Below are 24,473 nucleotides of genomic sequence, written 5' to 3'. Positions count from 1 at the left end.
TCCTCCTTGGAACCTTTGGGTGGGGATTAAGTGGATGTTACTGGCAGCCTTCACATAAATATACTGTAACACTTTGCTACAACAAATAGTTAATTATAGACTTTCCCTGTGTGAATACAGAAAGAGTCTTCTCTGTTAACATACCCATAATGTTGACCATGTTTCCCAGTAGCCATCTTCAGTGAGGCGATAAAACACAACATTTTCAAAAAGAGAATAAAAGGGGGCACAGGTTTGCAGAAAAATTTTATGTGCTCATTTGCAAAGCTATATGAAAATTAGCTTACAATTACTATAATTTAGATAGAAATGCAATATATCTCATAATAGCAGGCTTAGCAGGTAAGCTGTGCTCCAGCTCACTGGGTTGTCTAGGTAATAATTGTTGATTGACAACTTCAAGGCCCCTGCCCTTGGGATTATTTATCTTTAAATCAGACTCGGACTAAACAGTCCTTCAATGGATTAATCCAGTTTATGATTGGTACAGCCCAGGAGCACGTCTACTCACAGTTTTCAGCACAGGATGACTGTATATTTTGAGCTGCACTGAATCTGTAAAAAGGCCGTGTTTGTTACTCAAATCCCAACAGCTTGCATGTAGAAAGATTCTATTGAATTCTGCTATTAACATGTTGCGCACCATCTATTTTGAAAGTTTGGAAGTTGTACCTTCCACTGAAGCATGTGCCGCTATACTTCATTCATTCAGGCAGCATAATGTGAAACACCAGTTCTTTCTGCTTGTTGCACACAGAGGTCTAGATTGCATTAAGTTTGGTGGCAGACAGTGATTTGTGAATCCTTCTGATGGGAGTAGGGTGAATTGTATAGCATATAAGAAATTGTCTAAGGCACTTAGGGGTTGTAGGCAATTAAGTCCTACTCAGAGTTAAACCACTGAAATTAATGAACCTTAGTAACATTTGTTAATTTCAATGGATCTTCTCTGACCATGGCTGGTACTTGATTCAACCCAGAATTTTTGTTTTCATGCATGTATTATGTTGTCTCTGTGCATATTTTCATTATCTGAGTTGCTCTCACCTCTGTATTGTCATAATTATTGAAAATTGATTTTAAAACTCCATTAAACTGTAAATGGTTTTTTCTTCTTCTCTTCCCTCCTCCCCAGTGAATTTCAACCAGATTCCTGCCAAGGGGGAAGTGCCTTTTGGGTACCTTATACAACTATATATAGCTTTCCTACTTCAAGCTGAGCTATAATTGATTCAGCAAAATAGTATACTGAGAATGATGACCATAAGATATAAACGTAGGGCAGGCAATACAAGCTTTGTTGCTATGGCAATGATTTAATATCTGGTTTATATAACATTGAGGGTGACTTAATGCAAGGGCCTTTTAAAAACTGTATTAAGAAATACAACCCAGCTTCAGTTCTTAAATGTTGCATATTACTTATGGTGATCTGAGTTGTAGTTCAGAGTATCTCCAACTTGCTAATCTTCCTTTTGTAGCCTGAATTAATGTTAAGACTTAAAAAAAAATCTCAGTAAATGTAAATTATTATAACTGCAACGCTCTTTCATTTCTTGTGAGTGACAGTTTACGTGTGAGAATGAGAGTCATTTTCATTCTCAGGGAATTTATTTCCAGACCCCTATATAACTTCACCATAGAAACTATACAGATTTGGCTTTCAAAAATCCTGTGTATTTTAAGGAACTAGCTACATCACTTACACAAACTGGCTAAATAGTCAATATTTCCCCCCAGGGAGTCTTGGACCAGTAGTTATACAATGACACAACACTGTAGTTGCAGGATAGGAGGAGGAGTAGCTCTGATCCCTGGGGAAACCCAACCAGATGGACAGGGTATAAATAAAAATGAATAATTTAAATTCTTTTTTTTTTGTAATTTTTATGCACCTTTTGTTTCCTTTTTTACCTCCAACTTTATCTTTTCTCATTGAAATACTTTCAATGCAAAAATTATAAAAAGACAGCCTAGAGTGCCCTGTATCATGAATATATTGAATGAGCAACTCAATAACCACTCCAACCACATCCCAAGCCCTGCCTAGATTCTTGATTCTCCCCTTCAGTCTCAGGAGTGAAGGTAGCAGCAAGCCCAGTGGGAAGCCTAGAGTTACCACAACACCAGAGCAGCAGGTAATACCAGAGAGAAGATCCAACTGCAAACAATGACCCACAACCAGAAAATAAAAGATACTAGCAGTGAGGGTATATGTCTCCCAGTCTCCTCTGAACTATTACTATTGAGCTATGTAATGTCTAGCTCACTTAGCTCCCAAACTCCCCAATTTACCTGCTGCTCATCTTCATGCTTGTCAGAGTTGCCTCTAGGTCCCAGCTCACAGAGGACCAACGCTAGTCAGTAATAACTTATAAAAGTCTTTATTGAAGATTAGTTTCCATTTCCAAACCGCAGCGTGCAACTCCACGTCTTAGAACCTAGACCGGCGAAGCTCCATCTGAGTCTCCGCCTCCTAGACACCAGTTTAAGACTCTAGCCTTACTCCACCTCTTCCGTTGTTCTTTCCTCCTCTGGGTCCTTCTGCCCCCTGGGGTTTCCTCCTTTCTGGACTCTTCTGACGCTGACCCCCCTGAGTCTTGCCCCTCCTTCCGGCGGGCTTTAGGACCTGGCTCCCTATCCGGGCTACCTGCTGTGCCGCTCGCCTGTACATTTGAACTTGGCGCGCGCGCCCAGCCGGTAACTTTCCTCTTGACCGTTTCCCCGCTCTCCGATGGAGGCGTGGTCAATCCTGACTCATCTCCTCTCGCTGGTGGTGAGAACACTGGTCCCGATGCCTGGGACTCCTCCCCCCCACTGCGCTCTGGTGGGGAAGCTGGTCCTGATTTCCAGCTGCTGCTCTGGGAGTCCCCGCTGGCCCCTTCCTTCTGGTGTTTCCCCCTTGGCACCCCCCTTGCCCTGGCCATCGGCGCTCCCTTCTGTGAATCTTCCGATTCGCTGGAGAGGCTCATGGAATCACTCTGACCACTGTCACCGCCTACGCTCCCCTCGGATTCCTCCCCCTCGCTCTCCATTTCCTCCCTCTCCTGTGCCTCTGCTCCTGAGCCCCTGACAATGCTTTATTTGTATTCTGGAAAATAAATAAGGAATGGAGAAGGTGATCAAAACCTGCTTTATATAAACCTGAAAAATGGTCCTAAAATCCACCCAGTTGGTGCAAACTATTAAAATTCTCAGAATTCTTAAGAGATAGGAAAATATCTAGTATAGTTCTATTCATCTATGACCTTTTCGGCAACTATCCATGCCCTTTTTGGAAGGCCTTCTCTACACAACTGCAAAGGGAGGGCTAAATCTTGTCATTTGTGAGAATGCTTTGACAGATATTTTGACCTTTCAATTTACTTGTTGCACAGAGCATGATTTGCAATTGACTCGAGATTTGGCATTTCGCCACAAAGTACCCATAATGAGCTTATCCTAAAGGGATTATACAGGCTGAAGAACTAAGATATCAAATGTATTTTGATACATATATATCAGTGTTTATAATTAATAGAAAATAAATTATAAGAGAACGAAGCAGTATCTAAAGGAGACCTCATTTAAAACCCTATGTTTAATAGAGTGTGTTGTATAAAAGCACTTGTAATTTAACTTCTTGTTGACTATGACTCACCACACATGAAATCGGGGGAACCCAATTTGCTTTTTTTCCTTGTGGCAAAATGGGTGGATTACTCACTGTGGTAATCTATGAGAAATGAACAGCTGTTCATAAGTGCTTTTGCTAAGATGTTTGCATGGCTTCTGAGAACTCCTTCATTTCTTTAATGTGTGACATGAAAAGCAGCCATCTGAAGCTGAATATACTAAATAACATTAGAACAGAATTGAAGGATTGTACCCTTTTAGTCCAAGATCCTGTTTGTAACAGTAACTTCAAAGGAATTGTATATCACAGCCAGCAGCATTCTAAAACTTGGAACATGAACATGTCCTGCAGTCTTGAATGATGAAATACTAGCATAGTCAAAAATAGTAGATCAGCCTTCTAATTATAACACTTTTACTGGGAAGTAACTTCTATTGATTTCAAATAAAACTACCTTATCATGGCAATCAGCAGAACAAGACACTAAAATATCTAACTGCCTTTAAACATTTTAGTTTTTAACGGTGTAGTGGCAAGGAATTATCTATTGCTATGGAACAGAGTGAAATATATCACATTTCTGAATTCCCAAGTCTACGTTAGAACAGTGAACCCAGACTTGTGGTTTCTCTCACATGGCCAAGACATGCCATGAGTTTGGATTTGGATTACTGCTAAACCCAAGCCATGGCTTAATTCTGGGTGGTGTGGCAGCAGCACAATCACATGAGGCACAAATCACCCATGATATTCAGTCAATGTGCTTGCACTTGGGTTAAATATGTTACATGCAAACTGGGCCAGAATTGTGAAGCTTGCAACTACTTGCATGCTTTACTTATCATCATCAGTGTCAATGTTGGGGAAATCTTGAGCAGAACGTCTAGCAACTCTTGGAATATGGCATCTCCATTAGCCCAGTTGTGCTCATGATCCCCATTCTCACTGACCTCTAACCCACACCCAGGTGAAGTTGGGATGTATTTGTATGCAAGATGTATTTCTGTACTGTACACATTTTGGTAGATTTTAGTAAAATATGCACTTTTGGTGCTGATCAACAAGTTATTGAAATAATCAGATTCCATTATAATGGGAAAGCGGTAGGCCAGATCATCTGTCGAGTTTCATCCTGGCCAAGGCATAATAATATTGATAACATCTGTGAATGAAGCCCTAATATGCTGAGACTTTGGAACCAGTTTTGTCACTGTTTCCATTGTCAAGAGGAAGAGATATTTTACCAGCAGAGAACATGCTTCACATGCAGAAATTGTCAAATAGCCACCACCAAATATATCCCCAAATGGATATTTGGTCCAGCCCTACTTTTGTCTGTTCATTTGTCAGATTAACAGTAATTGTTGGTGCTAGGATATAGTGTCTGTGGTTCTACTAAACCACTAATTTTGTAGCAGAAGGAAGGTTTCTTTATGGAAAATTGTGTGTAAAGTAGATGGTTATCTGTAAGTAGACAAGAGTAGTGGTACATGCTGAACTACAAAGGACATAATTCTTGAACATAAGTCACTTACATGTCAAGTTAAACACTGGGACAGAGGTCAATACTGAACAGTGATAATAAAAATCAGGCCTAAATGCTGAATTAAAAACATCAACTATTCGTTAGTTTTCAGGAATCCACAGAGGGTAAATGTCCTGAATTACAAAACATACAATCAATAATGTCTGTTCCATTTATACTTAGAAAACCAGCAAATGAGAAGATTGCAAAGATAGTGGTGACATTTCTTAAAATAGGCATAGACTTGTTGTCAGTATATTATTGCCTTGGGCAAATCCTGAAGTGGGTATTCTTCCTCCATCTCTGCACAAGTATCAATTATTGAAGCATTCTGCTTAGGTTAGCCTTTAGCTTGTGCAGGTTATATGATTAAGAGGATACTTTGTTCTCCACTATGTTAGATGGGAGACACAGGAGTTAGTCAAACAACAGCTTTCATGGAGTCCTGCCACACTAATTGAACTGCTCAGTGAAATTAGTGTTCAGAACTAAAGATCTCTGAACCGATGTATCAGCCTTTCAAGAGATCTGGAACACCTTTACTACTGCTGTTGGCATCTCTGCTTGTAAACAATTCTAAGTATATTTGGATTCATTGTGGAAAAGATCCCATTATCAATGCATTATAACACATACCTCTTTTGTAAGGTAAATATGAATACCTATTTAGACTATATAAAAAAATATCGTGACCATTTCTCAAGGATAGCAATACCTTCCAGACAGTGTAGTCTTCCTTATTGATATCAAATATTATTTGATTATATTTTACCATGTTTTAGTTTAAGGCATTGTAAGCCATCTTGAGTATATTTATTTTATTTTATTAATAAATTTCTATGTTACCCTTCATCTGAAGAGCACAATATAAAAACACAATAATACATAACACAATAATAAACAAAAAATAGTAACTCCCTCACAGTTTAAAAGGCCATAGATTGTTTCATTAGCCAAAGGTCTGAGAGAAGAATGTTTTTGTCCAACTGATGCAGTTCAGCTGGGAGTGATGTGGCAGATGTTCCTTGGAGCTATTGAGTCAGAGCTTCAGTCCAGTGAGGAGCCACATACCCTCAAGTGCTCCACTGCAAAGGTGGATTTAGGGGAGCACAACTGGTCCGGTCGCACTGGGTACTGAGCTTTGGGGGTGCTGCAGGCGACACCACAACTGTGATTTAGAACGGAGCATGAGAAGCAGTGGGGAGGCAAATTTTGGCATTGCACAGGGCACCACTGAACTTTGAGACCCCAAGGACCCACTGGGAAACAGTCAACTGGCTCTTCCTCCGATGTTCCTGGAGGACCTTTCTACCTGTATACATTTTGCCTCCACATTCAAGGTACACATTATAATATAATTAGAAACAATAAATTCCTTTCTTCAAGGAGTTTGCATCAGACGTTGCATCTGAAATTTGGCAAAGCAGAGTGTACTGAATGTGTTAATATTGCATGCAGTGAAAAACTTGTTGCATTTCTTTGTAAGGTGAGGACCTACTTTATGCTCAGAACAATCTGTTTGTACCAAAACTCCATCAGAAAGCGTATACAATTATTTTCATACAGAAGATCCTCATTTGCCAAATGATTATGCTCTAGGAAAAATACAGCATGGTGTATGACTGTATAGAATTCTGTATAGAAAATGTGTAATATTAGAAAAGGAAGCCTATTTTATTAGATGAATGGTACAATTCCTTCCTTTTTTGTTGAAAATAATGAGAAAAATGACTTGCATTTGTCCTGCTAAAGTAATATCCAAAACATATATTATTATGCTGATATACTGTCAAGTGTAGCAGGCATAGCTGTTAGACTGAAATCAAATGGTCAGTTGAACTTGATTTAGGTTATCATAAATATCCTTTGTAGATATTGTCAGTGAATATTTAACTAGTTTTGAAATCATAAGGCTCATATCTCAATGAATGTAAATTGCAGTGTAGTGATGCCTTTTCTTCAGTTAGAAGCTTTGACATTCACTAAGACTAAGGAGCTAGTGTTGTCTGTGACTTTGAGCTTCAGCTTGTCTTTTACAAAGACAGTTTTGTTTTTATTATCTCTAAAAGTGTCAAAATAGTAAGAGGATTAGGTTTTGGCTTTTTTCTCCCTCCAGTATGCTTTCTATGATTTTATGGGGATTAGATGCTCATTTTGCCATGCAAAAGAATTCATTTAGATTCTTACATCCAGTGAGACCCTTTAAAAAAAGATATTCTATGGCTGGGATAATGCCCGCAACCTTTGCGTTAGGGCTGGGGAATTTTTTTCCCACCCATGGGCAACCTTATAGGAGCTGGATGCCAGTGATAGGTGGAGCCAGGGGGCAAAAAGTGTGTAGTGCAATAGATGTGACTTAACTTCATACGTCAGGCTATACTCCAGCCACACAAAAAATCACAGGGTTCTGCACACGCCCAAACACCACCCAGGCAAGCAAGAGGCTTTGTAGCTCAAGGGCATCTTTCAGTCAGACAAAAGTACTTGAGGTGGGCACAAAGCAGGGGCAATGTGGGGTGTGTTCTGGCGAGAGTCCTGAGGCTGGGTAGAGAGGCCTGGAACAATCAGTCTTCACTGATTGAAGACATATCGGACAGGGTTCAGTACCCCTTGCCCTAATGATCCCATTGGTCTTTAAGGAGATTAATACCCAAATGTCTAAATATATAAAAATAGCCTTTAGAGACAGTACTTCCTTGGACACTCTTAGAAGAGTGAATGCACAATTCTGAAATGATATTCCAAGTCAAGGATGCCTATGTAATTGTTACACTTGTATGGACCATATATTCTGTGTAGAAGCAAAACTTTGTCCATTTGGTACTCCCTGTCCCTTTTGACAAATATTAGTATGGCTGACAGATTGGTAAATGCCACGCTTTATTGGCTTCTCCTGTTAAAATTCAATTTTCTTACACTCCCTTGAACAATGCAATGGCTGTCCATGCAGAAATCCCTGAAGACCAGGTGTAACATCTTGTTAGTGCCAACATCATTCTTAGAGAACAGTGTTGCCACAGCTCCATCTACTTAGGCTTCTAAAGTTGTCATATTGTACCTATAGCCCTTATCACACATCACTTCTGTTTTCAGGTAACTTGCTAAACAGAAAAAAGAAAACCTATTTCTTTATGTCAAGGTACCATGCATCTTTCTCGGAAAGCAACCTATATTGCATACTATTGCTTCCTGATGGCCTTCAAAATGATTGTCAGTTGTATCCAGTTTGCTGACTGAAGACTCTTTGATTCAGTGGAAGCTCCAATCAATATAATGGGCAAGGATGCAATTTTCACTCCTCTCTTCCCACTGTTTTAAAAGCATATCCCAAACTAGGGGTGATGGAGCTGAAGGGAGGGTGTAAATATGGGGGGGGGGAATGTTTAGTTTTCCTGTTCCACTAACAAATGCCCCTGCAGATACCAATAGCCTTCAGTTATCAAAGGGGCATGATTGAATACAGCCTCCTAGGTTCAAATGTCAGAGTCTTGTGTCCAACAGATCCATAAATATCAAAAAGAAATTGACTGTCAAATAATGCAACTATTCTTCTGAAGACTTTGTTTTGTTCTTATGTTGAAAATCGGAAACCTGGGGGTGATTGAGGTCTCTCTATCTGACCCTCACCCCCCCTTTGCCGCCCATCATCTGCTTCATATTCCTCAAGTGCTTTTGCTTAGCTGACATGAAGTGTGAAGTATCTTCATTGCCTGGCGAGGAGGATGGAAAGTGTGTGTGTGTGTGTGTGTGTGTGTGTGTGTAGAAACTCCTGGCTTTAGTGTGGCTTGAATGTAGCCTGCTATTCAAAGAGTGTTATCACATCCATTGCTCTGCCCAATTTTGCCTTTGCTCCACCCACTTTCACCTCTAGCTCCGCCCACCACTGCTGTGCAGTTCCCAGTTGATTCTCCAGAGGGAATGTGGCTCTTAGGCTGGCAAAGGTGTTCCATCCCTGCCTTACACAGTAACTCATGAAGAGTCATGAGTGTGCTACAGCCAGCATGAAATTGTGGGATCCCATGCATAATAAATTATGTTGCCATACTTCTGAGATGCTGCAGAAATTTTGCCTGCTAAATGCAGGATGGTATCAGAGTTCATTTCATCATTCACAGTTCAGGCAACCTAACGTAATGTGACTTGATAGCTCCAAATCATGTGACTGGCTGATTTATTTATTTTGGGCATTTTTATTATATATAGTTTTTCCTTTTGGGTCATTTCATGTACCATCCTGCCCCAATTTTGTTACATGATAGTTTAAAAATGATGTTGTGATTGGAAAGTACATGCTGTGGCTCATAAGTCACAGAAGCATGGGGGGAAATAGAGAGTTGTTCCCATGCTCATTCTAGTACTTTGTTCGTTCAGTATACACATCTGTAAAGACTGCTGGCTTAAGGAAAAAGTGAAGGATAAGCACGGCAGCACGATTACTACTAAATGACTTTTGTAAAACGTTTCTTCCCCTTATCAACAGATCACAGAAGTGCAAACTAAAATCTAGGCTTTTAAAATAAGGAATATTGAAGTTCCTTGATAAGATCAGTACTGATGGAGAAATATCCCTCGAAAAACAGCCTTTCTACCCTTCAGTATGCAACTGTAGGGGAGCTTTAAATTTTCCAGGTTACATCTTAGTGCATGTGAGCCACATTGACCCAACAGAGATGGTGATTTCCAGAATCCTTTGCAATGCACAGGAGATGCTTTGTAGCAGAGGAATTATTGTTAAAGTTAAAGTTAAAAGTGCTTAATGGGGAAGGAAGTTTGAAAACCAGTGGGCCATGAAATACTTATGCATTTCATTTTGGCATTGCTGTGATAGTTCTCCTCTACCTTTTCCCTCCACACCCATTTCCTTGTATGTTATGCCTTTTTAGTTTTTAAACCAAAGGGCACGGTTTATCTCATTTTTAAAAATTGATGTGAGTTGCTTTGGGAAACAATATTTGAGAAGTAGGATAGAAATAAAATTAATTCCAGGTGCTAGAATTATTTTGGTTTTGCAGACATTTAAAACTTCAATACATGTAAGAAAAAAGACTATTTCAGAGGGGCTGTTCTGTACCCTGCTCCTAAATAATGCATCGTGACAGAGTAGATTTGTCTTGCTATGCTGTATAATCCTAAACCTGTAAGATCTCCACCATCCCCAGCTGGAAAAACCTTACATCGCAGGAGGCATAACACTTACTGTTTTTATATTGATTTATTACAGCCTTCTATTTTAAACGTCGTTGTAAGCCCCTCTGAGCAATGCAAATGCACTGGAAGGACCATATTTAAACCTCTCAGGTTGGCTGATAATAGATAAAGAGCTCCCCGCCTTAAAGAATCTCCTCTGCTTGTTTTCTATATGCATAGAAATTCCACAGAATTTTATGTATGGGCCATGCTGTCGAATCATTTACTGAAATGCTGTTAAGTCCTTAGTCATCAGTTTGATGATGCCAAGGAACTCAAGCATATTTTTTGCTGATAATTCAAGTATGAAATTCTGCATTTATACATTCTTGTAAATATGTATTTTTCATCGAGCTCTTTTTTAAAAAAAATCACGCTATCTCAGTAGTATAAGGTATAAATATATAAATGCTGTCACTTTCCAGGTATTTAGAAGCATTCATGGGTTATGTGTACTGTTGGCAATCCTTGTTAAAAGTGTCTTGTTTACTATACTAGTAATTTTGTCACTCTGGGACATCATTAATTTTGGACTTGTGCTCTGTCAACATTTCTAATTGCCTAATTATCTGCTCTGTTGCTGAAATAATGCTTTAGAAATGAATGCTCCCCCTCCCCCCAATTTTCCCTACTTACGTGTGAACTTAATTTGCTCCTTACCTTATATTTGCAACATTGAGATTTTTTAGTTCATTGAGATAAAGTTCATCAGATATATCAAAGATCGAGGAAATAATTTAATCAAGTCCAGCAGCAGCCCTCACAGAAATCTTTTCCCTGTGGGCATACCCTTTGGTAGCTCCATCTTTATCCATTATTAACAGTTTGAAATATCATTCCATTTTCTGCCTGCACTAATTTGCTGAGTTAGCTTCTGTTAATTATGACTTTAATCTGTGATTCAGAGCACGACAGGGGGCAAAATTAACCAATTTCCACAGCAATTTTTTACTGTGCTGCTTCGTTCTCTCCCCCCCCCCCCCAAGTGACAGTGTAGAACAGAGCTGGTGTGAATACGTTGCCTACAAAGAGATCTGGGCATTACCACTTTGTTGCCTTTGTCTTTTCACTAACCATATTGCAGACTTGCACAACATTGCAGAGTTTATTTCCTAACAGAATTTTATTCACTACTGGAAAATACCTTATCTTAGCTAGTATGCTCATGGATAGGAATTTGAAAGTTCTCAGAAGGATGGATCTGTCGTTTACTGTTATGTGAAATGTCTATTGCTTATGTTACTGTATTCTTGTGAAAATCTATAATATATATATATATATATATATATATATATATATATATATATGCAGGCAAGGTAAATATAAGGAAGGACTTCCCATGTAAAAACAAACCACCAAGAACGCTGATTTGCGGCACTTTGTAGCCAGCTTCCCATGCTTCAGTTAAAGCCCAGGGAAAGACATGAGTTAATTCTATTCATGGGGCATTTTCATATCAGGAAAAGTCGGCAGCAGAGCACTAGAGAAATGTTTAATGGAAAGAAAAACACATATATTGCAGTGATAAGTGCAACCTCCCACTTCCCAAAATTCTAAAGAAATTTTAAAGTGCCCTATGAATGAGCAGAAAGATGGAAGCCTCTTTTTTTGGTGAAAGAAAACTTTTAAGAAATTAGAAGACAAATTTTGGCGCAACACTGATTTTCTATTTTGTATTCTTACTCACATCCTTATTGCCAGGAAAACTCAGAATAACCTAATATCATTAAAATTGTGGTGCCGATTAATATTACAGTCCTTGATCTCCTTTTGCTAGACACAGAAGTTCCTCATGAGTATATGCATGTACACAGTTTGAAAAGATACACAGAATTTCTGATCTGCCTCCTAAAATGGTGTCAATTTTTTCTGTTAGTATATTCTAAACACTTTGATGCTTCTAGCTAAATATAAAATTGGCATTTAACCTTTTATTTGGAAAAGAACTATTGAACCTGTCTTAATCTGTATGGATGTTTAAAAGCTATAACTTACTTTGCTGTTGTAAGTGGTTACGAGCTTCTAGATGTGATTTTATCTATACCCTTATGGCCTTTTTCACTTTATATTACAGCGTTCCTACATTCCAGAGCCTTCCTGAAGAGATACTCAGTAAGCTTGCTGATGTCCTGGAAGAGGTATTTAACTTTTAATGTTTTGTGTTAGTAAGAAGAATATAGTAGGAAGTCTTTTGTTTACAAAAGTAGTTCACCTATACCAGCCACTGCTGGGGCACTTCTACTGAAGTAAAGTATCTTCTCTTGGATAATGGTGTTTATGGTACAACTGATGTCCTTTGAAAAAAAATAAGGTGAAAAGATCAAGTGGCATATAGTCTACTTCAGCAGAAATTCTGTTTCTAGGGAATTACAAAATTGACATTTTCCTGAAGACTTGTCCACACAGCGCTTGTAGACTAAACACTGTGAGTGAACAATGAGATCACACCTTCAAAGTTGGAAAAAACAACAACTTTAAAAGTGTATTTAGCATACTCATACTCGTTGTATTGGATGTGAATTAGCACGGCACCAGATACTAACCTCAGTCCTCAATTTGGGTTTGGCATTCATTTAATAGTGGTGCTTGGTGCTGTTATGGGGGTTGTGGTTGGAATTGTGAATTCAGGAATGATCCCCAGCTCTTTACAACCTGAAGCCTAACAGCCACCCCACCACAATCAGCTCAGAATCTCCTAAACGTAGCCTCCAGTGGGAATGGAGAATGGCTTTAGATGGTAGGGGATGCCTTAGTCATATAGCAGCCATAGTTGCCAAGAAAGCCAAAAGCATCGATTTCTGCTAGGGAACTTAGAGACCTCAGGAAGAGGTCTCTGCCATTGTCAGCCTTCACTGTTAGGTTCCCTTTCCTCACCTTGCAAGGGAAGTTTAAGAAAATTTGGAGAGCAGAAATTGTGGAGGATTGGTAACAACTCACTTGGGCTCAGTCTTTCCAAGCTCTCTCAGAGGAAAAAAAAAAAGTGTAAAATATCTAGTCAATTAAGATTTCAGCTCAAGGGAAATCACATATCCAGTTGTTAACCACAGCTTTTTGTACAGTTGAGTTCAGCATGTACAGCTGACATGGTGCTCCTGGATGTCAGACTGGCTGAAAACCGTAAGTGATAAAAGACCTGAAGGAATGTTAAAACAGGGTCTCGGATACCTCTCTACCAGACTTCCTTGTCTTTTCTGACTGGTCTGGCACTACAGAAGTTTTGACCAACTTATGCTACTTGGTCTAACAAATGTTTCCATTGAAATTAAGCTCACTAGGTTTAAAATACATTGCCTTTCGGCAGTTGCACTGCTAGCATGCATCTTTTTAATATGAATACATGTTTCACTGCCCATAGGAGAGTCGGTGCCTTCTTTTTCTCCATCACTCTTGTAGCCTTATGCCTTCCATCTTCTCTGCAGTTCTGCCCCATCTCACTTTTCAATGGAATTCTGATGAGCTAGGCTTCATATAATTCCATGCAATTAAGGTATACTAATGCTAGAATTTTGATGAACCATTTTTAATGACCCTCAAGTCCTGGGGGATGTGGGAAGTCTTGTATCCGCTCATTCAAAATGTATTAAATACATGTTAATTTCACATCAAGCAACTTGTGAATGTTATTTGTAATTTGCTTCCTAATTACTACTTTTGCACCTGCAAAATTGCATACTAGCAAGTCCTGCAGGCACAATTAATGTCCATTAATATGTCATCTTATGTGCGTTAATTATATGACATCTATACATGCAAACTGTGTGCTGTTCTCCTTGCTGTTATGTATTTTCACATGTTCTTGGTTTATACAAGAAAATAAACTGTGTTTCTTGAGCAACAACTCACTATTTAAATGTTCACAAGGATAGTTTTGACATTTTAAAAGCAGTTACCATCTGACCTTCATTAATATTTATATGCTGTCTTTTTCTGCTTTTATCTAGCTGCTAGATTCTAGCACATGGACAATGAGATTGATGTGCAAGGAAAAATAGTAATTTGGGGAAAGAGCTACAAATTGTATAACATGTAAACTGTTCCTTTGAAACATAAGGTATATGGGGAAAGTGGTGAGCCTGCAGAACAAACACTATAATTAAATATTCCCAGGCCACACCACATGTTAAGAAAAATTGATGCTGGGAGCCATAGCCCCCTTTTCAAGTACCTGTTTTTCTCTTTCTAGTGCCTGATGTTATTACAATGAACATTTCTTTTGCCTACTCTACATAATTGGCTGCTGTTAGTGCGGATCTTAATGATATCAGGCTGAACTAAATATTATTCAGTGAAGGAGCCCTTTGTTCTTTGTGTTGTATAGTTCCACCCTAATTTTGCATCCTAATTTTAAATACATCAGCCATCAATAACGATAAGAAGCATGACATGAGATGTACACAAGTATCAGACACCTCCCCTCTAGAAATGAAAACCATTCTAAAAAATCTCAATGTTGGGTTATTCCGCACCATTTCCCCCTAATTTCTGTCTTGCTCCTTGCTCTCAGTTTCCCCATTCCAGCTTGCATTAGAATATAAACAACTACAATTGTGCGCTCGCGTATTATATGCTTGTAAATACTACTTTCAATTTTTTAAAAATATAGATTAAGCAGTATCAAAATGATCTAAATAAACAAATAAACAAATAAATAAATAAATAAAGTGTCTATAATGGATATATCATTTTAGCAATTTCCTTTTTCTGCATACATTGCATTAGGCCATAAAAGAAACTTCAAAAAATGTTCAAATCAGTTTCCACTTCCTTTGAGAATGGCAAAGCCCTAGAGAAATCTCTCTCTTTACATAACCGAAGAGTTGGTCAAGTAGGTAACTTGTTGACATAGGAGCTAATGGCTGGAAGCAGAGTCGAAAAGTGCATGCAAGCCTTCTCAATAGCTTTTCCTTTTGCAAATACATCCAGTTGCACTTCCCTCCATCCCATTCCCATCCCTCTGATTGCATTTAGGATACCAAGGGCTGGTTTTGGAACTTCAGCCTCCATCAGACAGCAAAGCAGAAGAGTTTTAATTAGATTTTTTTTAAGGACCCCAAGCTGAATCAGGTGATCTGCAGAGCACATAAGCAGGGTCTGAACCAAATTCTGTGGTTCTGCACACTGCTAATATATAGGATTGCACTATTACCAATACGTGTGCTTAGGAGCACAGCTTTTCTTTTTCAACCTTATCTAATATGGTTTATCTCGGAAGGTTTTCTGGATTTCTGTTTTGTTTTTATTTATGGATAGCATTCCATATGCATGATAGAAATCTCTCTGCCTGTGATGTTTCATCAAAATCAAAGGTACTTAAATTATCTTTCAAAGTAACTGCATTTTATCTAGGTTGGTAGTCTTACAAGCACTGAATGAGAATAGCTGACAGGCACTGTTTGAGGCAAGGAATAATCTCTCCTTTCTTCATAGCACAATTTAATATCCTCTTTCTCCTTATGAAACTGTGAATAATCTAGCATAGCTGCAGTGCAGCTCTCTTACAAACTGTTAGCTAATACACAGTAGCAAAAAAAGCTACTTGAAATTGCCCATTAGGCAATTCTTATGCGCAAATGCTGTTGTGAGGATGGTGGTAAAAAGGCTGTTATGTAATGAGATCAAATCTTTAAACTTGGAAATTGTATGATGATTTTATTTAGCATACTGTAATGGATGTGAATTATCAAAGCACCAAGTCATCAGGGCCGTGTTACCCATAGGCGCTAGGGGTGCAGGGCGCCAGGCTCTCAGGGGCGCCAGGCCGAGAGTCCGGGGCCGAGATTTGGAGTCCGGGAATTGGGAAGAGCTGACAGCCGCTGCTGAGCGGAGCAGAGCCCGTCGGAGCGCCGCAGCTCTTCTGCTATGGGCGAGCGAGGAGCTGAGTCAGCCGGCCAGCTCTGCCCTCCTGCGCACGCTGCTAACACGAGGTGCCTGGCTTTGCTCAGTTGCCACCGCCTCAGGCGGTATTGCACTGGGCTCTGATTGCTCCTTCCCCGGCGTCTGGCCCAGGCCTTGCTCTGCCGCCACTGCCTCGGGCTCCTCTGTTGTTGCTGAGATGGCCGGCCAGGCCAGCTCTGCTGTGTGTGCCTCACCGGCCCACCCTAAAAAAAGGGTCAACTTTGGGCTTATCCCCCCCAAAAGGGGGGGGGGTTGACCACTCTGGGCAACCAGGGGGGCGCCAGGCAGATCTTTGCACACCAGCACCACGTATGCTTAAGACGGCCTTGCAAGTCATCATCCTATGGCATGCTTAATATCAGTGAATTATTTTAAATATATATAGTATAAGAATAATACTGATCATTGAACTAAAATAGCTTAAGACCACAATTCTGTGCAAACATTTCTGTCTGTTCCAATGCACAGTGCAACTTTAGATTAAAGGTGAGAGCTAATATGATTGAAAGCTCTTTCACACAAAAATAATACCCTCCCCCATCTCAGTGTGTGTGGATGGTGTGCACACCAGCCCCAAGATCTAGCTTGTATTTGTAGCTGTGGGAAGCAGTGTGATTTGTTACTCTGGGCCTTTCCAATTTGACTTGTTTTACTTTAACAACTCTGGTTTCAGCCCCATTCACTATAATAGGGAATCTAAAAATGGCTGCAACTCCCCCTTTCCCCACCCCACATAATTTGAACTGTAGTATACCCCTTCAGAAGGGGCAAGCTTCAGAATGCCTGCAGTGGTTCTCCCTTATGAACAGATCTCACCTTGGAGCTGGGAGTGAAACAGGAATCATAGCAGATAGGTAGTGGGGGAGGGGGAAGGAACATGGATCCCCAAGAAAGACTGATGTGGGAAAATGTCTATCCCCAGTAAGGTCCCTGTTGCCCAAAGGGTTGTTGCTGAGAAGTGGACTTCTGTGCCTTGCCCACCCCCAATTTGGGGGGCTATAGCCTATTTTCCCTGGAGACAAGAGATCTCTCTCTTGACTTGTATAGGTGGAAAAAGACTCTGGATCACCAGAGAAGATGGTAGTGGAAGAAACTGTCCCCTTTCTAGCAAGGGCCCTCGTATCACAAGGTCTTTGGTGGTGGTGGGCTCCCCTGCCCCTGAGTTTTGGTTCTTCTCACTGGAGGAGAGAAATCTCTCCATTAACTTGAGAAGAGATTGAGGGGGAAAGAGCGGGGGAAGACCATGGATCCTGAGGAAAGACTGGGGCTGGATCTAGACACATCAAAGAAGTGTTTCAGTTTAAAGCATTGTAAATTAACCAGGGAAAGCAGGTAGAGAAAAAATGGGACTCCATGTCACCATCTGGTAGTGCCATGTCATACCGCCCATACAACGCATATACGGTAAATCGTTTTTTCTTTACCAGTCTAGTTGAGTCCTGGGAGAAATGTCATCTTCCCAGCAAGGGTGATTGCTAAGACATAGGACTTTCTGCCCCAACCACAGATTTTGGGGGATACAGCCTCTATCCCATTAACTTGCATAGAAAAAAGGTGATAGTAATAACATTAAAAAAACAACAACAAAAACCCAGCAGAGGTCCAGGTAAAAAACCTGACTTTTAAATATTTACAATATTTACTGGATTTGAGCAACAGTGTTGGCATTTAGCAAAAGATGCATGCATAGATCTGGTGCATATGTGTTGTACAGACAAAAACCATTTTGTGTGTGTTCAAGGCATGCATGACCATACATGCATGCACCATGGTTGGACACTGAATAGGGCATAATGTGGTGGGGTGGACTTACACATGGCCTGCTATCGCACACAATGACCCGGAAAGCAACCCCCATGCAAATTGGGGGTTACCTGTATCTGTATGCATTGGTTTAAACTGCCTTGATATTTTATGCAGGTGGTTGGTTTATAAATATTTTTTATAAATAAAGTATGAAATTGCAGCCCATGACTGCAGTCATGCACACACGTACCTCTGTGCGAGTCTTAAGTATGGATATGTGAGCCCTGAATCATTGGATGGGAGAAAAATAGTTTCCCCTATGCTATCAACAAAATTCTAGCATTTCAGTTTAACTGGCTTTTAGAGCAAGCTGTTAAAGTGACCCTTTTTGTTTGTTTGTTTCGTCAGACTCAAGTATTTGTCACTAAAAAGTATTTTTGAAGTGGGGAGGACTCAATTGTTCAATGCTCCCATAACAGGTTTGTATTCAACTCTCTGTGAATAATGAGAGTGGAGAGGCTGACAGAATTGAATAGCACACCTCATAAAAAGAAACTGATCTGTAAACTCAAGATAAATTCAAGTGCAATAGTGTGGCACAGAACACTCTGGGAGCATAAAGGAGTCTAGAATAAAAGGTATGGGGAAGTCAGTCCCAAACTTCGGGAAGAAGAGAGGAAGATTATTAAATTCTAAAGTCTAGCTAACACAAAAACAAAACTAGTTCTGAACATTAGATTGCACAGTCTGTGCCAGCAAAGCACATTGATTTCTAAACAGTAGCTTACTACAGTTCAGCCTAGACAACCAAGAATCTCAGTGCACTTTAATCAAATAATATGTTCAAGGGAATAAAAGAGGTCCATAAAGCAATAGTTCCATGAAACATAAACAAGTGAGCCAATCCACCTGCCATTCTGTAAGATGCTTTTGTTAGGGCTAGGGTTTCATGGGGATTTTATTCTATTTCCTGTTGTTATCAACGTGACCATATAACAAATGACAAGTAGATAAATGCCCTTCCTCGGAGGTCAAGAGGCAATATGAACTGGAGGTGGGCAGAGGCTGTTGTGCTCATGTGCTGCCTGTGAGTTTCCCACAGGCATCTGCTTGCCCACTGGATGCTGGACTAGATGAGCCATTGTCCTGATGCCACATGCTGTTCTTACATTATTAAATAGCATAGTTATATAGAAATCTGCCCATTAACTTTTCACAGCTAGAAGGTCATTTTCTCACAGCAGAGAGCATTTGTACTAAGAAATGCAAACTTCTTTCTCCCCCTAAGTTTGTTACATTCTGCAAGAACAGAGCTGGCCCACCCATAAGGCTTTGTGAGTCAGCTGCCTCAGGTGGCAGGCTGGGGGCAGCTGGGAGGGTATGGCAGATCCGTGTCCATGAGGAGTGTGCATCTCTCCGCCATCCATACTTGTCAGCCACTTTCCTCACCCTCTTCTGCCCCCTCACTGCTGCCTGCTCCTCTGTAGCCTCCTGTTTCCTCCCCTGCCACCTTCAATCACCTCACTGCACTATCTCCACTGGTAAGAAATATGTGGCAATGCTTATAAATCTGAAGCAGTCCTATGCCTGGTTTTACTTAGAGTTTAGTGTGGTTTACTTCCACGCAAACTGTGCATAGGATTGCACTATTGATCGGTGTAACTGGGGGCACAAGTTCTCTGATTCTTGTACACTATGTGAAGCACAATACTAATTAGGTTTACTCAGAAGTAGAGCCCACTGATTTTAATAGTACTTACTATTAGGTAGGTGTACACAGGATTACAGTAAAGGTGCTTTTTTCTAAAAAAAAATTTAGGGGTACTCTCGTTTTCCTATTCATATTGAAATACTGCCCCTCAATGAGGCCAAACTTAGATTCACAAAATGTTTAGGGGTATGCGTACCCCTGCGTACTCCCCAGAAAAATACACTGGTCATAGCAGATCCCCGCCACCCACAACAAGAAACATGGTCTTTGGTTATGTAATAAAGGAAAAGTTATCATCTTATGTGCTTGGGGTAATTTCTTTATAACCAGAATAACAATACTATCCATACCATTGTGGTAATGGATTCATAGAATCATGGAGTTGAAAGAGACCCCCAAGGATCATCTAACTGTAACACAACCCTCTGCGGGAATCTCAACTAGATCATACATAGTGTCATATCATTTTTCTCTTGTTGGGTCTCCAGTTTGGCACTGACCCTGTTCTATAGTGGCCCATGCCCATTTTACAAATGTATGAATCTAAGCCAATGTGTGAAGCTAAAGAAGTAAAGGATTTACATAATTTCCATCTTGGTATTTGTCAACCCCTAGGAATGTATCTTCATTTTAAAAAGTTGTGTTGGTGTTTTGTTATGTAGTTGTGATAGAAACGAAAGGATTGACCCAGCGATGACACACCATCTTTGTTTTAAGCAAATAAAAAAGTGTGTTGAAATCCAGAAAACATTGAATTGCAAGCATATAAAGCAGATTAAAATGTACCTTGTGATCATCTGCTGGTGGTTTTATAAATTAGGGTGTTAGCTCTGCAAAATTGTTCAGAAGGGATTTAAAACTGCTTTAACTTTTCTGAAATTCAATTAGGCCATGTATGCACAGCCATCTCATAAATATTATATTGATGAACACTGAAATGCTGTAACTCAGAACATGGTGCTTTCCTCAGCATTCATTCACCTTTTCTATAATTAGTGATGGATTTTACTCACTGCAGGAGAGCAGTAAAGAATGGGTGGTGCATCAGTCATGCACTTCCTCTAGTGGTCTGCATATAAAAAATAATACTAATTAGCTGTATCATTTACCCTCTGTATAATGTGTGTGGGGGTGTGTGAAAATTCTTGCAAAAATGTGTTTTCAGGTTGAGCAGTTTAGTTACTTTCCTCTCATTTACACTTCAGGCCAGTTCTTCAGAATTTAGAATTCCCCCCCCTAGCTTTTAATTTTAAGTTTGTCTCTCCTACCTCAATGCTAGTTTCATCCTGTCCTTGGTTTTATGTTATGAGATGGATTTTTAATATTTTTGTTTTTATTTTTTGACATCATCATCATTTTATTTGTATGCCGCCTTTCCACAGTTAAAACAATGCTGAAGGCGGCTTACAATATGAAAAGATTTACATAATTACAAACATAGCAAAGTAGTCATAAAAATACATAAATAACATCAAAACTACATAACCAAACTGAACAATTTCCACATAAAAATAAAGAAACAAAAAAATTAATATAAAAAGGTAAAGGTAAAGGACCCCCGTTGCAGACGACTCTGGAGTTGTGGCGCTCATCTCGCTTTAAAGGCCAAGGGAGCCGGGGTTTGTCCGCAGATGTGGCCAGCATGTGGCCAGCATGACTAAAGCGCTTCTGGCACAACAGAACACTGAAACCAGAGCAGCGCACGGAAATGTCGTTTACCTTCCCGCCAGAGCGGTACCTATTTATCTACTTGCACTTTGACGTGCTTTCAAACTGCTAGGTTGGCAGGAGCTGGGACAGAGCAACGGGAGCTCACCCCGTTGTGTGGATTCGAACCGCTGACCTTCTGATCGGCAAGCCCAAGGCTCAGTGGTTTAGACCACAGCACCACCTGTGTTATAATTAATATAAATAACAGCAAAAACTCCTGACAAAACTTTCCCCAAAATACCCCAGTCCTTGCTGGGCAGGAGCAGCAGCAGTTCTTATGAAGCCTGTCAGGCCCTGCCCTAGGCCAGGTGGAAAGAGGCAGGAACCGGGGGCTTTCAGGCTCCCAGCAGGTCAGAATCCATACTTTACCCTTTTGCTGTTATTTCTTTCCCCAACAGCCTTTGGGAAATATTTTTTAGTTTCTATATTTCAGTACATGGAAGATAGGGTGCTGGTCAGAAGTGCTAATTGTTGTTAAAGGAGAAGTTACATTTCATATATATATATTATAAATTGTTATAAGCTTATTCTTACAAATAAAAAACTTGAATTTCTTTGGATTTCTAAATAAATAAATAAATAAATCATAATTTCATATATTGACATCATTTGTGATAATTTTTTTAAACACGGGGCTCTTTTCTGGTTATTTCATCTGGTATAATCCTGAGTGGTTCTGAGTGAACAATTGGAGCAGAGCCTAACAGACAGCCAAGTAATTAAAGGACTGAAGAGCAGAAAATGACTGTTTTAATAATGAATTATTCATGTGTAAACTTAAGGCTGATGAGCTACTATTTAAAGAGTGTGGTGTTATAATACTGCCTTAGGGTGTTGCTTCAGAGAAGTTTGAACAAGTATGTAACTTTTCCTTAAGACATATTTTTAAGTGAAAGACAGGATGAAAACAGTAAAATAGGAAGCCATGGCCTTTTGACCTTATTCATACTTTTGAGTATCAGATGATACAAGGGAAAGGTAAAATTAAACCATTTTATTTTGGCCCAAGATACACAAGAATAGCTGTTGTTGCTTGCCATTACCGTCTGTAGTAACGCGCAGCACTGGTTAAGGCATATATCATCAACATAATGGAAGATTATCTCGGCGCACTTCTCCTTTCCTTCCTTTGCTCCCACAGCCAGCAACATTGACCCCTTAATACAGAGCTTTCCAAACTTTCCGTGTGGGTGACACACTTTTTAGACATGCATCATTTTGCAGCACAGTGATTCAGTTTTGCTGGCAGACTGGAGGTTGAACTAGGTGCGACAGACCTACACGCTGCAGCCAACACACTAATGTGCCGCGACACACACTAATGTTAAAGTTCTGCCTTAACAGAACCCAGGCTACTGTGAAACCCTCAAGGCAAGAGTGAAAATTCATCCTATTACAGCCAATGTAATTAGTTCATATCAATGTTTGGGCAACAACTGATTTATGTGCATATCACTGTGACCCGGAAGTGGCCAGAAAGGGGCCATAACAGGGTGGCATGGGCTTATGCATGCTCTGCCATCACACGCAATAGCCCAGAGTGCAATCGGGGGTTGCCTGTACTGTACTCGATTCACAGACAAGGGAACACAGTGCTGAACATCACTAGAACCACTTACACATATTATGTATGTATACACAAGGGAGAGAGAGAGAGACCCACAGAAATATGTACAGTGGTACCTCGGGTTAAGTACTTAATTCGTTCTGGAGGTCCGTTCTTAACCTGAAACTGTTCTTAATCTGAAGCACCACCTTAGGTAATGGGGTCCTCCTGCTGCTGCTGTGCCGCCGGAGCACAATTTCTGTTCTCATCCTGAAGCAGAGTTCTTAACCTGAAGCACTATTTCTGGGTTAGTGGAGTCTGTAACCTGAAGCATCTGTAACCTGAGGAACCACTGTATATATCATTTTTTAAAACATGCTTCTATCCCTCAGATACTATGCTTTCAACATACACTGAAAATTAAACTTCTGAAATGGCACTCATTCCCCACTAATAACTGATATTCAGAGATGGGCATAGCCATTAGTTTTTATGTCACTTTTTTTTTTTTGCTTTGCCATATGATTTATCCTCATCTTGCCATGTGGGCTCAATTCTGCAAGAACCGCTGAGCAATCTCACTCAGTACTGAAATCAGCATGTTCCAGTGCTGCCCTCTGCTATGTTTCAAGCCACACTGCCCCAGTGCTGTGTCTGTCTCTCTTGCTGGATGACAACATTTCATCTTGGATTTATATCTTAGATTAGAAAGCTTTATGTAGTGCTCTGCTACGGCACTTTGCCCTATCACTCTGATTTATTAGTTGACCCTGGCTGCTCTTAGAAACGTGTGCAGTTTTATCTTTTTGTATAAAATATAGCAGCCCTGAAGATCTCGCCTCATATTGGCCGCATCTTTCTGTCCCAGTGAAAATAGATTATTACTCTTTGTGACCTAATTCATATTGTGAAGCAATGCTGAAGATTAAACATAGAGGGTAAAATGTTTTAGAGAACCCCATTCTGCCTTGGTTTTTAAAAATAATCAATAAGAATATCTATCTTTTTCAAAAGCCTATATATATATATATATATATATATATATATATATATATCGCTGCATTAAAAGCAAATTTCTTCCTGTTTAACCTTCTGCGGTATAAATACATTGCTAAGCTGAATCTAGTTCTGTGATATTATGGACTTGTGATGCAAAATCAGATTTAATAACAAATTATTTCAATTAAGAAATAATTAATATTGTATCTACATACACACCACAACCTTCTGCCTCAATCCAGATGTCAGTGCTCACCTCGACACCAGCTGCTTTTATGCATTTGTCTTTTGTTGCCCCTGGCAGATATTTCAGACAACTTATTCGTTAAATGATTACATTAAAATGATTTCTGAGACCTCTGAGTATAGGGCGGTATATAAATTCTAATGCTGAGGATGATGAATTTCTGACCCACTTTAAAGGAACATTTTCAAAGTAGCCTACAAAAATATACCGTAGGTTGAAACCAGTAATAAGTCAGCTAAAGCGTGTGAAGAGAACAGGGGTTAACTAGCATTAGACTGCAGTCTAGTTAAC

General features: G+C 39.8%; 1 protein-coding gene across 4 annotated transcripts in view; it reads left to right on the top strand.

The window, feature by feature from the left end:
- Positions 1 to 24,473, top strand: part of PRKG1 (protein kinase cGMP-dependent 1) — a 652,365-nt gene that overhangs the window by 486,871 nt on the left and 141,021 nt on the right. For all 4 annotated transcript variants that reach the window (XM_081861792.1, XM_081861791.1, XM_081861793.1 and 1 more), the window contains one exon: positions 12,403 to 12,466. In XM_081861792.1, coding sequence (XP_081717918.1) covers positions 12,403 to 12,466 — 64 coding nt within the window. The remainder of the gene's footprint in view (positions 1 to 12,402; positions 12,467 to 24,473) is intronic.

The sequence above is a fragment of the Podarcis erhardii genome (genome assembly GCF_964252035.2).
Source record: "Podarcis erhardii genome assembly, chromosome: 5".
In the NCBI taxonomy this organism is placed as follows: Eukaryota; Metazoa; Chordata; class Lepidosauria; order Squamata; family Lacertidae; genus Podarcis; species Podarcis erhardii.
This window is presented reverse-complemented; position numbering and strand designations above follow the sequence as displayed.